The sequence below is a fragment of the Genypterus blacodes genome, unplaced genomic scaffold, assembly GCF_046128005.1.
Source record: "Genypterus blacodes isolate CSIRO-AG114 ecotype Tasmania unplaced genomic scaffold, CSIRO-AGI_Gbla_v1 ptg000011l_1, whole genome shotgun sequence".
NCBI classification, from domain to species: Eukaryota; Metazoa; Chordata; class Actinopteri; order Ophidiiformes; family Ophidiidae; genus Genypterus; species Genypterus blacodes.
In genome coordinates this window covers 1,752,501-1,764,982 of record NW_027466825.1, presented here as the reverse complement: position 1 = coordinate 1,764,982, position 12,482 = coordinate 1,752,501, and the positions used below count along the sequence as shown (strand labels likewise).

Here is a 12,482-nt window from a genome sequence, read left to right as displayed (position 1 = left end):
CTTGGTGAATATTTTCTGTGGCTAGAATTTACAATTTCACCTTCAGACTATCTGTTCAACACACACCTGCAGGTGTGGAAGGAGATTTTGTAGGGAACTTGTGTAAGAATAGAATAGTGTTGTGTAGATGAGTCCATACTGCAACTTTCATTATTGTTGAGTAATGCTTTATGGATGAAAGCAGAAGTCTTTCATGCATTTCTGTGGCCTCGCCCCTTTTCAGTCGCGCAGTAAACAAAACGCTCTGACTGCACAGCGTGATAGCAGCTTAGTAGAACGTCGAAGTCAACTACAGCTGAAATGGGTAAAATCTACCAGGTGATTGTCAAAGGCTTCAGGTGGAAGATGATCATGGCCCTGTGCAACACTGAGCAACAGAAGGCCAGCACGACTGTACGACAACTGAAGGAGAAGATAGTGGAGAGGCCAAAAGGTAACTGTGTATATATCTGTACAACACAAAAACACTGTTTGACATACAGACGTGACGCGCTTAAATTGAATAATGCTCTGTATTGTGTTTTCAGATGGAACACGCAAGGATAACATCCGTTTGTTCTTCACACGCCAGCTGCAAGATGGACACTCTCCATGCGCGACTCAGCACGGCTCCTTTCTCGCCTGGTCACGTCGGTTTACTGGGGGCGGAGAAGTACGTCGAAGTCGTGAAAACCTTGCGGATTTCTTCAAGAAGGATTAGTCTATTATAATGCCTCGGTCTTTTTACACATATACGTGTGTTTGCTGAATCTCGACTGTGTACTTCTACTGTATCTGCGTCAGAGTTTTAGGGTGTAATACCATCCCCCACTCCAGGCGGCGCAGGCCAGTGTAGGAGGCCTGAAATCAGGTCGTTAATCTGACCTGTCTCACTCCAGGAATCCAGCTAAATCTGTGTTATTCCGGTATAACGCGCAGTCATGCTTTTAAAATGACCTGTTGTGGAAAATTGCGTGAATCAGGCAATATTGCAATGCTTCACTAATAACTAAAGCACTAATAACAGATAGGTTGGAGACAGACAGACAGAGACAGAGCAACAGACGACGAACCACGGGACAAGTCTACAGTATTCCAGCCAAGGAACAAAGAACTGCTCGAAATACAGTGTTTGATCCCTCCACCAACTGCAAGATGTGCAGTTATTTGGAGGAGGCCTGTGCATTGGATATCAACAGAGACCTGAAGGGACAAATACATGTGTGTGTAGCCCTGAATACATGTTGAAGCACCCAACATACTGCTGTGACATTTACTCACCTGATGTCTCTATATTAGAGTTATTATGTCTGTGTGTGCGCAAAAGCTGACAGAGTGTGTGTAGGTGTGTACTGTATATGAATGTATGATAGAGAGCCGATACCAAACATCTGAGAGGAAACAAATCCACATCCATGAAAGTGATGACATAATGTGAAATGTTTTGTCTGTCTTCTGTCTGACAAAGGGAGCTGAAGTCATCAAGTGGAAGATGTTTTCCTTTTACTATTTTGTTAAACTTCTTGTTCATATGTATTTGTGTGTTTTCAATGACGTCCCACATCAAAATAATCATTTTATACCAAACTTGTGCAAATGCAATTCTTTGGGCAATTAAAGTTTCAATGCCTTGGTGAATATTTTCTGTGGCCATTTACAGTTTCACCGTCAAACAATCTGTTCAACACACACCTGCAGCTACCGGGGATTCAAATAGAACAGGAATACTGAGTTCATGGAAGGGAAACTTCATTGATGAAGCCTGAACACTTTACTCAGTCAAAGGAGCACTTGCATGATCTGAACACTAGAGGGAGCCAGAGCCACGTGGACATATTTGGAAAGTTTAGAAAACAATTTGTAACCAGCAGGACCGAACTATCAGTAAATACAATCACTTGGGACGTAACATGTGGTGATAATGTTAGAAATGGGAAATGGGAGAAAAAGAAAATGGGAGCTGGACAGCGGAAAATGTAACCTACAGCTTCTCAGGAGATGATGTCACGCTTAAAGGTAGCAGGGAGGCACTAGGTCAACCTCTGAGCAAGGCAGGATATATTACATGTCACAGAGGAAAACGCCTTACCTATATATTTAAAAAGTATTCTGGCTGTAGAACAGGAATACACAAAGAGGAAGAGAATGAGGAGGAGGATGGGTGGTTAATCTGAGACGTAAGTGAAAGTAGACTTCAACTGCCATTTTGAGAGAGTGAATCTGGTCAAAACTGGTACAGGGTTAGAAACCAAAATGGTTGGAGTTTCCCACTGTGTGACAGAGAAGAGCAGCTGAAGGACATAACTGTGCTGCAGCTGAAGGAGAAGGTAGTGGAGGCACTCCCTGGTATGAACACGTGTAAATGTGTATATATCTGTACAACACAGAAGCACTGTTTGACTTACAGACCTGACGAGCTTAAATGGAATAATGCTCTGTATTGAGTTTTCAGAAACATACACTTTGGAGGCGCTCCGTTTGGTCTTGGCTGGCAGGGCGCTGAATGAAACTCCGCCTTGCTGACTTCCTGTCGTATCTTGGCCAACTGCACCATCGAATGTAGACTGAAGTTGAGTGGTGGGGGGGAAATGCATCAAAGTCATGAAAAGCTTGTGAATATCTGGAAACAGGATTAATGTCATATCCTTTCTCTATCTTTTGCACATATACGTGCGTTATAACCGGTAAGATGCAGCAAGTAGCCTATTGAAAAACCTCTCTGTGTCCTGCTGACACTTCCAAGAGGACAGAGACACTGGGTGGGGACAGAGACACAGCAACAGACTCTGAATACATGTTGAAGCACCCAACGTACTGCTGTGACGTTCACTCACCTGACAATTCACCTGATGTCTTGAGAGATTTGAAAGGTTTTGATGTAAACATTCATCCGTTCACTCCTCATATTGTGTCTGTGTGTGCGCAAAAGCTGACAGAGTGTGTGTAGGTGTGTACTGTATATGAATGGATGATAGAGAGCCGATACCAAACATCTGAGTGGGGAAACAAATCCACATCCATGAAAGTGATGACATAATGTGAAATGTTATGTCTGTCTTCTGTCTGACAAAGGGAGCTGAAGTCATCAAGTGGAAGATGTTTTCCTTTTGCTATTTGGTTAAACTTCTTGTTCTTATGTATTTGTGTGTTTTCAATGACGTCCCACATCAAAATAATCATTTTATACCAAACTTGTGCAAATGCAATTCTTTGGGCAATTAAAGTTTCAATGTCTTGGTGAATATTTTCTGTGGCTGTAATTTACAATTTCACCTTCAAACAATCTGTTCAACACACACCTGCAGCTACCGGGGATTCAAATAGAACAGAAATACTGAGTTCGTGGAAGGGAAACTTTATTGATGAAGCCTGAGCACTTTACTCAGTCAAAGGAGCACTTGCATAATCCGAACACTAGAGAGAGTCAGAGCGTTAAAGCAGCTGTTAATGGTAAACTTGAGCCCAGCACATAAACATTTGAACACAGCATCATCAGAGCATGCAACAGACGATGTGCCGCTGTAATAGTGAACTTTATTGCAACAACAGGCAGTAAGTCTGCATGATGAGTACAGTATGTTAGTTTCTGTGCCATACAGGGATGGATGTTTGTCTGGCAGCCACTCCGTCGCTGCATGGAATGAAGTAGGAGCTTGTCTTCAGGCACTCAGGAGTGAGCTTCAGACACACAAAGCAGAACTCAACCTGACAGCGGGGGCAGATGATGTTCTTGCAGCCCGTTTTGTCGTGCTCCACTCTCTGTCCGCACGTTGGACAGGCCCGGATGGAGGGACACGCTTCCACGCCCTGCACCTGAGGAAGGGCCGTGGTCTTGCAATTCGTGAGAATTTGGAGGTCAGTGTTGATGCAGCCGTCGTTGTCGCAGCGGTCAGAGCGGGGAGCCTTCCCTTTCCAACTGGCCAGACACTGCCAGCAGAACTGGAAGAGTTTCTTCTTGTCTGAAGTGCAGACTGGGCACTGCACGCTGAGGTTGGTGATGTCCTCTCTCTCCACATAGGTTCTGCACCCAGGGCACTGTTAACATATCACAAATGTAAACATTTAACTTGTAAGACATCTGGCAGAATGATTGTGTTGGTGATGGATTTCATGGAAGTAAATCATGTCCTTTAAACTACCCTGCATCTGTTTTGAAGGTAAAGAGAGCAGCAGGTCAGGACACTCACTGGTTTATACTCGCAGTACTCTATGGCAGCTAGACAGGCAATGGTCTCCTCAAAGTGTTGCATCTCCTCTGTGGTGAGCACAGCCAGCCTGCGCACCTCTTGATAAGACCACAGCTCATCACATATCTGGAGGGTGCCATTTTTCAAGGCAGGGCACTTAAATTTGTATTTATCCTGAAAATTGAATGAGAGGAAACAGATGATGTTAGATGCTGGACTAGGGTCAAAGACATCTGGTCCCCAGGTCACATTGCAGGTGTGAAGTACAAACCTAAGCCTCAATATGAATCAGCAACGACTCTATTGTGATGATGGATGATGGAAAGTACCTGATCCAGCAGGCTGCGACACCACGCAGTGAGAGACTCTGGGGTGACAGCGTGGCCGCAGGACATCTCTGCACACAGACCTGTGACTTCCTCATCTGGGTCTGAAGAGGACAACAACAACAACAACAACAACAACAACAACAACAACAACATCAGCACAGGTACTCAAGACTCTCCTGAGCAGTGCAGCTTATTGAACGGGCTTATTGTTCTGTTATCAAGTAAATCATCTAAGTACATGTTGTAGAAATCAGCTCTTATGTCTGATTTCCCTCATGAAGTTGCCATGGCAATGTGACTCTTTTTAAAAGTCAGCCCCGTGAAACTCAGATTTAAAATCCCCACTCAGTCCTAAACTCTGCTTCGTATCGTCGAAGGACACTGCTGTAACATTTGATGAAAGAAAGTGATGTACATCCATGAAAGAGAACACGGTGTGTGAGTGTGTGCGACACTTACATGGATCCAAATCATCCGGTCTGTTGACAAATTTCAGCGTGGTGTCTTTGGGGTCGTATCTTTTTTCATCCTGATTTTGCGTTGACATCTTGTTTCAGATCAGCTCCTCCGTGTCGACACACCGTCTCTCTCTCTCCGGCTGCAATAAGCAGCATCAGCAGAGGCGGAGTGTGAGCTGGGATCAGTGACGCCAGAATGGATCCAGCTCGCTTTCACTTTCTCTCTCTCCCCTATTACAAGAAATCACATGACAAGTTTTCCCTCTATATTTAGATCAGATCAGCATGCAGAAGAGCTGGTGAAGTCACATGCCACACCTACCGGGAACATCAGGTGATTTCCAGTTAAAGACGTCTTTGACAATTACAACCACTGTGGGAGGTGAGGAAGAACTAGATGATTGATAATTAATATTCCGCTAGGATTTAGTAATGCATTAATGTGACATTGTGACATCTTCAGATGACATTGTTGTTGTGTAGATGCATCATTACTGTCATGTTGTGTCACTTTGTTTGTTTGTGAGACCACTTTCAGAGTCCTGATGCTGTGTACCTATGCTGAAGGTGCAACGATGTGCCACAACAACCACACACACACATATACTGGGCTCAAAGGTCACTCACATATCTTTTACAATGCCTGTTTAAACTCTTTGTACTCTGTGCCCGCACAGTCACAGGTTCCCTCCCTCATTATTAATCTCTACACCAATATTGGAACAACAATCATGCTTGTGCTTTGCATCTGACTTGCATCACACTTGTTGTTATGAGGATGATTCATTCTTAAAGTTTGTGTTTCAGAGAGTATTTATTTGTTCATATCAGCAGACTGTAACACATGCAGTTCTCCCAGGGTTCATGAACTCATCATTGAAAACACTGCACACGCATACACGTGCAATAAATACACACACGTAAATTGTAGGAGCCATACACAACTATACAAAATACAGATATTTCAGTTTAGGACATTTTGTGTAAGATAAGACAAACATACTGTAAGTTAACTATCATTATTGTTGAGTAATGATTTAAGGATGAAAGTGAAAGTGTTTCATGCATTTCTGTGGCCTCGCCCCATTTTTGTTTACACAGAAAACAACCCTCTGACTGCACAGCGCGAAAGCAGCTTAGTAGAAAGCCACAGTCGACCACAGCTGAAATGGGTAAAATCTACCAGGTGATGGTCAACGGCATCAGGGGGGAGAAGATGACCATCGACCTGTGCAACACTGAGGAACAGATGGCCAGCATGACTGTACTACAACTGAAGGAGAAGATAGTGGAGAGATTACCAGGTAACAACACTAACAACACTGTATGTAGGTCTAAAATGAAAAGTGAAGTTACAGCCATCTTACATTCATTCTCCTGTTAGACTCATAGTAAACATATTGTAATAACTTCTCAGGACGTTGAAGCTAACAATATTTTAAAGATAACCAAAACGATGAACCAACTGGATGTTTTAGTTTTTTTTAGTTTTTTCAACAACTTTTTAACTTTTTTTATTTAACTTTTTTTAACAGTTTTTTGCTGACGAGCCTTTGAAATAAATAATAATGAATTATTATTCATATATGGAACTACAGCATTTTGTTTTGCTCTAACCCCCCACCCCCTGTGTGTGTGTGTGTGTGTGTGTGTGTCCATAGGGGGGGACGGCCCTGACACTCTGCGGCTGCTCTTCACTGACAAAATGCTGGACGGAGACTCCACCCTGCTGTCTTCATATGGGATTCAGAGCATGTCTGTCCTCCACATGGTGTTGAGGGTCCCTGGAGGGCTAGAACTTTGACCACGGATATCCACACCCCACAGACCGCTCCTCCTTTTCCTCCTCCACCTACTGCTGCTGCTGCCGCTTGATTCAACGTTGCCTCTCCCAAATAACACCACCAAGGGCTGATTCATTGGAACATTCTCTGTGTATTCTGCCAAATAGTTCCATTTAAATTTGTGTTGTCAATTTGAATAAATCTCTTTCTCTCATCCACATTGTGATTGTTGGTACATATATATGAAGATATAGCGAGAAATCCCCATGACAACTGATTTACATGGTGTAATCAGTCCAATTCTGATCATAATGATCCTCCCACACGTTTACAGAGCAGGACAATCCAGTTACTATTTCACCAGCATCCCAAAACATAACAAATAAGATGACATCGAGAGGCCTTCTCTTGACGTGCTACAACATTACCATTATCGACGGTTTTCGACTTCGGTTAAGTCGGACGTCATTTGAAACTCCTTGGTCAAATCAGCCGCCCATAAGTATTGAGAAAGTTTATGTCCCATATTTTCACACAAAAAGTGAGATTTAAACTGTGTAATTCTTCAAAATGCTACAGTAAAGGTGCTTGTGTATGTGTTTGTGTGTAGTCAGAGTTGCCCTGAAAACAGCCATGTCAGTCATTGCCAGAAACTATGGGTAAATATTATTTTATTAACCCTCAAATATCAGACACTAAGCTATGTCTATGTACAAGCGTGTGTAACCAGCTTATTTTGAAAAACGGACGTAGTACACGTGCACTCTACACGTATACATGAGTCTGACTTGACAACCGAGTTTCAAACGACGGCTGACTTGAGCGCTGTCCTTTTAACAAGTGGCGCATTCAAGTGCTCCCGGAAGTAACATAATGTATCCTCAGACAACTTTATTTTGGGTGAAAGTCGATTTGTTTTTATTTTTACGTCAGCTGTTCAAAGAACAGGCTTTATTTGTTGTCGTTAAAACAGCACCGCCATAGCCACATTTTAATTCACCTCATCTCACAAGATTTAGAGTTGGTAATCATTTCGACAGCATTCAACGTGTGGCGTAAAATGAAACAGAAAGTATTTGCTGTTTTTGAGACACATAATTGTCCGTGTCAGCAACTGCAACCCTGTTTTCCAAGGAGCCAAGACACATTTCTCAGCATTTGTAGCCTCCAGTTCGAGGTAAGCTGATGTTTGACCACCTGTTCTACCTTTGCGTTCGAATTATAATCCAAGAGCATTAATATCTTCTATATCATTCGCAGTTATCAAAGAAAGGACAACGCATTTTAATAAACAGGACAACATGAATTATCTTCGTAAGTATTTTCAATGCCGTCCAGGTGAGCCGAGCCTGTTTCATTCAGGCTGATCTGTTAACGATAATTATATCATTTAGGCAGTTTTTAAGGTTCGTGCATTTTTTTTATAACAGGCCAAAAATACAACGGCTTGGTGAACCAGGGATCGACGTGTTACTTGAACAGTGTGCTGCAGGTCCTCTACATGACTGACGACTTCAGAGAGGCTGTGGACAGGTGCCAGATTGATTCTTTGACTATTTTTAATTTTTAGTTCAAATGAACGACGTGTGACTCTTGTGTGGTGTGTGTGCTTTCTATAGGCACGCAAAAGAAAATCCAGACACCGAGTGTGTTGATGGGCAACTTAAGACCCTGTTTGACGATTTAAAGCAACACGACGCTTACACATATTTGATTACCAAGAAGCTTGGAATTCAAAGAGGTAAGAGTTTATCGTTACAGCATCACGTTAGGTTCAGAAAAACACATTACACATAAACTGTGTTATTATTGTTATTGCCGTAATATTTAGTGGCCATACAGTAAAGTACAAATGCGCCGTGGTTCTCACAGGAGCAACCGTGCCACCTGGTGGCAAACCTCAAAATTAAAGCTACAAATAAAATCCATCTATAGAAGGTAGTCACTAATTATTTATAAATAAAATTGGGTTTGTACAATATAAATATTATGCATACGTTAAGATGAACTGTTCTTCTCTTTAACAAACATTATACTCTTTTCATCCACAGTGCTTGAACAGCGCGATGCTGCAGAATACTATGAGAAGATTTTAAGTCTGACCAGTGCTGAAGCATCACAGGTACACACTACTAATCACAAATAATATCATCTAACTGCACAGAATAAAATATGTAGGTTAAATGACAAATGACCCTCTGTGTGTTTTTGTACCTGAAGCTATTCCATGGACAGTTAACACACAGGTTCAGATGTGTGTGTGGCGCAGAGACGAATACCCATGATGCTTTTTGGAGTCTTCCCCTTGCATTGACAGACTCCACCAGTTACGACTATAATGTGGTGAGGACAAATGTCTGCCATGGCTGAGACATGTGTGACATTTGGAGATGATTTAAGAGTAAAGTGACACTCGTGCTTTTTCAGGTGCAGGGCATCAAGGAGTTTTTCAGAGATACAGAGGTCAAAGGAGAGAACCAGCTGTACTGTGACACGTGTGATGCCAAAGCAGATGCCACTGTCGTGAGTTATGAAGGAACTTACATTTACTATACTTCTGTGTCATGATCATATTAAGACTTCACGATTTAATAGGTATAGAGTTTATGATATGGTATTACTGTATTGGATCGCAGTGCAGTTAAAAACAAGATTTCACCTCCTTGTAAATTTCTGTGCCCCCATGTTGTCGCATAAATGGAGTCTAGACAGTTTTTTCTCCTGCATCTTCATTTGTCTTCTCTTATTTAATCAGAAATGTGAGATGAAGCATCATCCGGAGGTTTTGATGCTGCTGCTGAAGAGGTTTGAGTTTGACTACCAGTACATGAGATATGTCAAAATCAACTGCTGTGTGGACGTTCCTCGCATCCTGCAGATACCAAAGGTATAATGAGTGCACCGTCCGCACATTCCTCTTGATATCTGTCACTTTTTCAATATATATACTATATATAGATTTATTTATTTATTTTTGTAATACATTATTTCCTCCAGCTACATAAGAATCAGGCATATGAACTGTATGCGATAGTGGACCATTGTGGAGACCTGAGAAGTGGACATTACACTGCTACAATCCAATCCCAGGAGGATAAGACCTGGTATAAGTTTAATGATGCTGATGTCAGGCCGGTAAGATCACCTCCACTCCCGTGCTGCTGTAGAACTCTTCTGTTCAACAATACCATTATAATAATCCAGCATTTATGGTACAGTGCACAATTTTAAAAAGGCTTTCTTTATCAAAATACAGAATTTCCAACCGTTCCAGGAGAAGATGACTGAGAGGTGAGTTTTGTCTGTCTTCCCTGTTGCAGTTTGCTCAATTTGAACAGTGGCCTCACCTACTTTTCTTGTTTCTTCCATTAGATCCACCAGTGCTTATCTTCTGTTTTACAAGAAGGGTGAGTTGATTCGTATTCTTTCTTTCTCAAGGCGTTGCAGTTTTCAAATAACTTACATACGTACATCTTTTGGCCTCAATTTGTTTTATTCCTGCTTCAAACCTACAGTACATGAAGACATCATCCAAGAACCTTCCCTGGTAGTCTCCCCCCAGGATACGAGGCACAAATATGAGGAGATAGAGAAGAGTAAGGAGATAACAGATATGGAGATTGAGGTGGTGGACAAAGAGGCAGGTGTGGAAGGCATGATAACAGATCCTACAGGGAGAAAAAGTGGAAGGATAGGAGATGACGAGGAAGGCAGAGGGAGAGAAAGACTTGATGCTGGACAGAAAACACAGAATGAGGAGGGTGTTACATGTACAACACACGGGTCTCAAGATGTTCATTTGGAGACACGGGGCGGGGATGAAGCGGGGGATGATGAGGGGAGACTAATGAAGAAGCTGAAAGAAGATGAGGAACAAAAGGGAGGAGACAAGGAAGATGATGATCTCAGCACAGAAGTGACGGGAATCCCAGTCGTGCAGGGAGAGGAGGATGGAAAAGAAGACAAGAAGCAAAAGAGAGGTCATAATGAAGATGATGATCTCAGGACAGAAGTGTTGAAAATCCCAGTCGTGCAGGGAGAGGAGGATGGAAAAGAAGACAAGAAGCTAAAGAGAGGACATAATGAAGATGATGATCTCAGGACAGAAGTGTTGAAAATCCCAGTCGTGCAGGGAGAGGAGGATGGAAAAGAAGACAAGAAGCAAAAGAGAGGTCATAATGAAGATGTTCAAAGGACAGGAACACGGAACATCCCAGGCGTGCCGTCTGAGAGTGAATACAGACGGACAGAGGATCAGGGAGTAGACTGTAGACAACAGGTGAGGCCATGTGTTCCAAAATCTAGATCTGACAAGCCCTGCGCAGAATATATTTACCCTATCAAAGATGTAGAACCTGCAAGATCTCCTGATGTTAGACAGAGAGAAAAAGAGAGAAAATATGAGAGAAGCAATGAGGAGAGGAAACAGGTTAGACATGGTGATTATGATAAACCTGTTAGTGTGGACATACAGGGCGACCAGGAGAGGACGATGGTGGACACTAAGGCAGTAAAGACAGCCGATGTCCATGAACAAAAGACGGAGACACAGCATGACCTCTACAAGAGAACAGAGCACCGGGAAAATCAACAAAATGAAGGTGTTAGACAGACAAAAGAGGAGAGGATGACAGAGCACGGCAAGGGAGACAAGATGGGAATGAAAGGAGATAACAAACACACTGAAAACAGAGAAATGAGGAAGGATCAGGCTGTGACAGGACAACCGGGAATGGGAGGAAGGAGAGGAGGGAGAGAGAGCCAGGGATCAGAGAGGGGTGGAAGTATGAAGCCATGCGACAGAGGCCAAATGCTGGAGGATGATCAGCAAGATGCCAAATCTAGAAGCGAGAGTGTGAAGGGAGGCCAGAAGAAGTCTGATACAAAGCACAAACCAGGAAAACTACTCGTGAAGATAACTGAGCAAGAAGATAAAATGACCCCCACTGGTATACAACGCACATATAAGGAAAGTGTGAGAGAAATATCAGTGAAAGCCCCACCAAGCAACAAGACTGAGAGCAAAGTTGAGACTAAACACAACCTGGAACACAGACGTCTGACGGAGGATGTGAGGAAATTAAAACTACATGATGATGATTCGCTTGATCGTGTAGGGAAACGCAGCTTGAAAAGAGCCCATGAAGGCAGAGAAGCAAGTGAGAGTGCTGTAGAAAAGAGAGCGGCTGTTGAGGATCATGCGAATAATACATCTTGTTTCCCTGTAAGGAGCCTATTTCAGAGCAGGAAAGGGATGAAAAAAAAGAAAACAAAGAGAGAGCGAGGCAGCAGTTTGTTGGGGTGTTTTCCTTCGAAACAGGGGCAAACTTCAGAGTCAGAATAAGAGGGGAGCCTGATCAACCCAATCGGACAAAGCACGTCCTCATGTTTCTGTTGTTTTTTGTGACATCATCTGCTGGTTTCTTGGGGTCTGAAAATGTAAACAACCAAGAGAAACGTCTTTCTTTCTTCTTCTTCCTATAAATCCTGTTTACTTCGTCAAGTCAAACAATCAGAAATCTTCTCTTTTCTGTCTCTGGTTGCATTTTTGTCGTTGTTGACAGTTGTTGATTGTGTGTGTTGTGTTATTGATATAGTTAGATTCCCCTGTGAAGAAAGGGAACGATATACGTGGAAAAAAAATCACTTTGAAAGTGTGCAATATATTATTAGGTTCTATTAACAATCATTCAAATGACAATCTGTGTTTATTTCGTTTTGCAGCACGGATTTATTCGATTCAAA

At 42.5% G+C, this 12,482-nt stretch overlaps 3 protein-coding genes and 1 long non-coding RNA gene across 9 annotated transcripts in view; 3 read left to right on the top strand and 1 right to left on the bottom strand.

The window, feature by feature from the left end:
• The window catches only part of LOC143008402 (ubiquitin carboxyl-terminal hydrolase 50-like), a 29,464-nt gene that overhangs the window by 16,791 nt on the left and 191 nt on the right, over positions 1-12,482 (top strand). The window contains exons 1-12 of one of the 5 annotated variants that reach the window (XM_076160182.1): positions 7,596-7,914; positions 7,998-8,051; positions 8,168-8,270; positions 8,357-8,478; positions 8,789-8,859; positions 8,958-9,080; positions 9,165-9,260; positions 9,493-9,624; positions 9,735-9,872; positions 9,994-10,028; positions 10,110-10,144; positions 10,253-12,482. The exon at positions 10,253-12,482 is cut by the window's right edge and continues 191 nt beyond it. In XM_076160182.1, coding sequence (XP_076016297.1) covers positions 8,039-8,051; positions 8,168-8,270; positions 8,357-8,478; positions 8,789-8,859; positions 8,958-9,080; positions 9,165-9,260; positions 9,493-9,624; positions 9,735-9,872; positions 9,994-10,028; positions 10,110-10,144; positions 10,253-12,081 — 2,697 coding nt within the window. In that variant the 5' untranslated portion in view covers positions 7,596-7,914; positions 7,998-8,038 and the 3' untranslated portion in view covers positions 12,082-12,482. Of the gene's footprint in view, positions 1-7,595; positions 7,915-7,997; positions 8,076-8,167; positions 8,271-8,356; positions 8,479-8,788; positions 8,860-8,957; positions 9,081-9,164; positions 9,261-9,492; positions 9,625-9,734; positions 9,873-9,993; positions 10,029-10,109; positions 10,145-10,252 lie in introns of those variants that run through there. The other 4 variants (XM_076160174.1, XM_076160158.1, XM_076160166.1 and 1 more) reach the window with 4 other exon arrangements.
• LOC143008587 (uncharacterized) lies at positions 1,714-3,221 on the top strand. The gene is made up of 2 exons (XR_012964609.1): positions 1,714-2,325; positions 2,425-3,221. It is a non-coding gene; the product is annotated as an uncharacterized LOC143008587 (long non-coding RNA).
• LOC143008534 (putative E3 ubiquitin-protein ligase RNF144A-A) lies at positions 3,319-5,194 on the bottom strand. The gene is made up of 4 exons (XM_076160344.1): positions 4,955-5,194; positions 4,496-4,596; positions 4,167-4,340; positions 3,319-4,014 (listed from the first exon to the last, which is right to left on the bottom strand). Exons 1-4 carry the CDS (start codon positions 5,040-5,042, stop codon positions 3,559-3,561), a joined length of 819 nt encoding a protein of 272 aa, XP_076016459.1. The 5' UTR covers positions 5,043-5,194; the 3' UTR covers positions 3,319-3,558.
• Positions 5,268-6,951, top strand: LOC143008543 (uncharacterized). 2 transcript variants are annotated; one of them, XM_076160357.1, is made up of 4 exons: positions 5,268-5,335; positions 5,492-5,571; positions 6,055-6,257; positions 6,615-6,951. In XM_076160357.1, exons 3-4 carry the CDS (start codon positions 6,122-6,124, stop codon positions 6,755-6,757), a joined length of 279 nt encoding a protein of 92 aa, XP_076016472.1. In that variant the 5' UTR covers positions 5,268-5,335; positions 5,492-5,571; positions 6,055-6,121; the 3' UTR covers positions 6,758-6,951. The 2 variants fall into 2 exon arrangements, with proteins under 2 accessions (XP_076016472.1, XP_076016478.1); XM_076160363.1 differs by lacking the exon at positions 5,268-5,335 and having other exon boundaries at positions 5,478-5,571.

Coding starts and splice junctions, on each gene's coding strand:
- LOC143008534 (XM_076160344.1), bottom strand. CDS start 5,042: ATGTCAACGCAAAATCAGGATGAAAAAAGATACGACCCCAAAGACACC. Junction 4,341..4,495: donor GTCGCAGCCTGCTGGATCAG/GTACTTTCCATC, acceptor TTCAATTTTCAG/GATAAATACAAATTTAAGTG. Junction 4,015..4,166: donor AGTACTGCGAGTATAAACCA/GTGAGTGTCCTG, acceptor ATATGTTAACAG/TGCCCTGGGTGCAGAACCTA.
- LOC143008543 (XM_076160357.1), top strand. CDS start 6,122: ATGGGTAAAATCTACCAGGTGATGGTCAACGGCATCAGGGGGGAGAAG. Junction 6,258..6,614: donor GATAGTGGAGAGATTACCAG/GTAACAACACTA, acceptor GTGTGTCCATAG/GGGGGGACGGCCCTGACACT.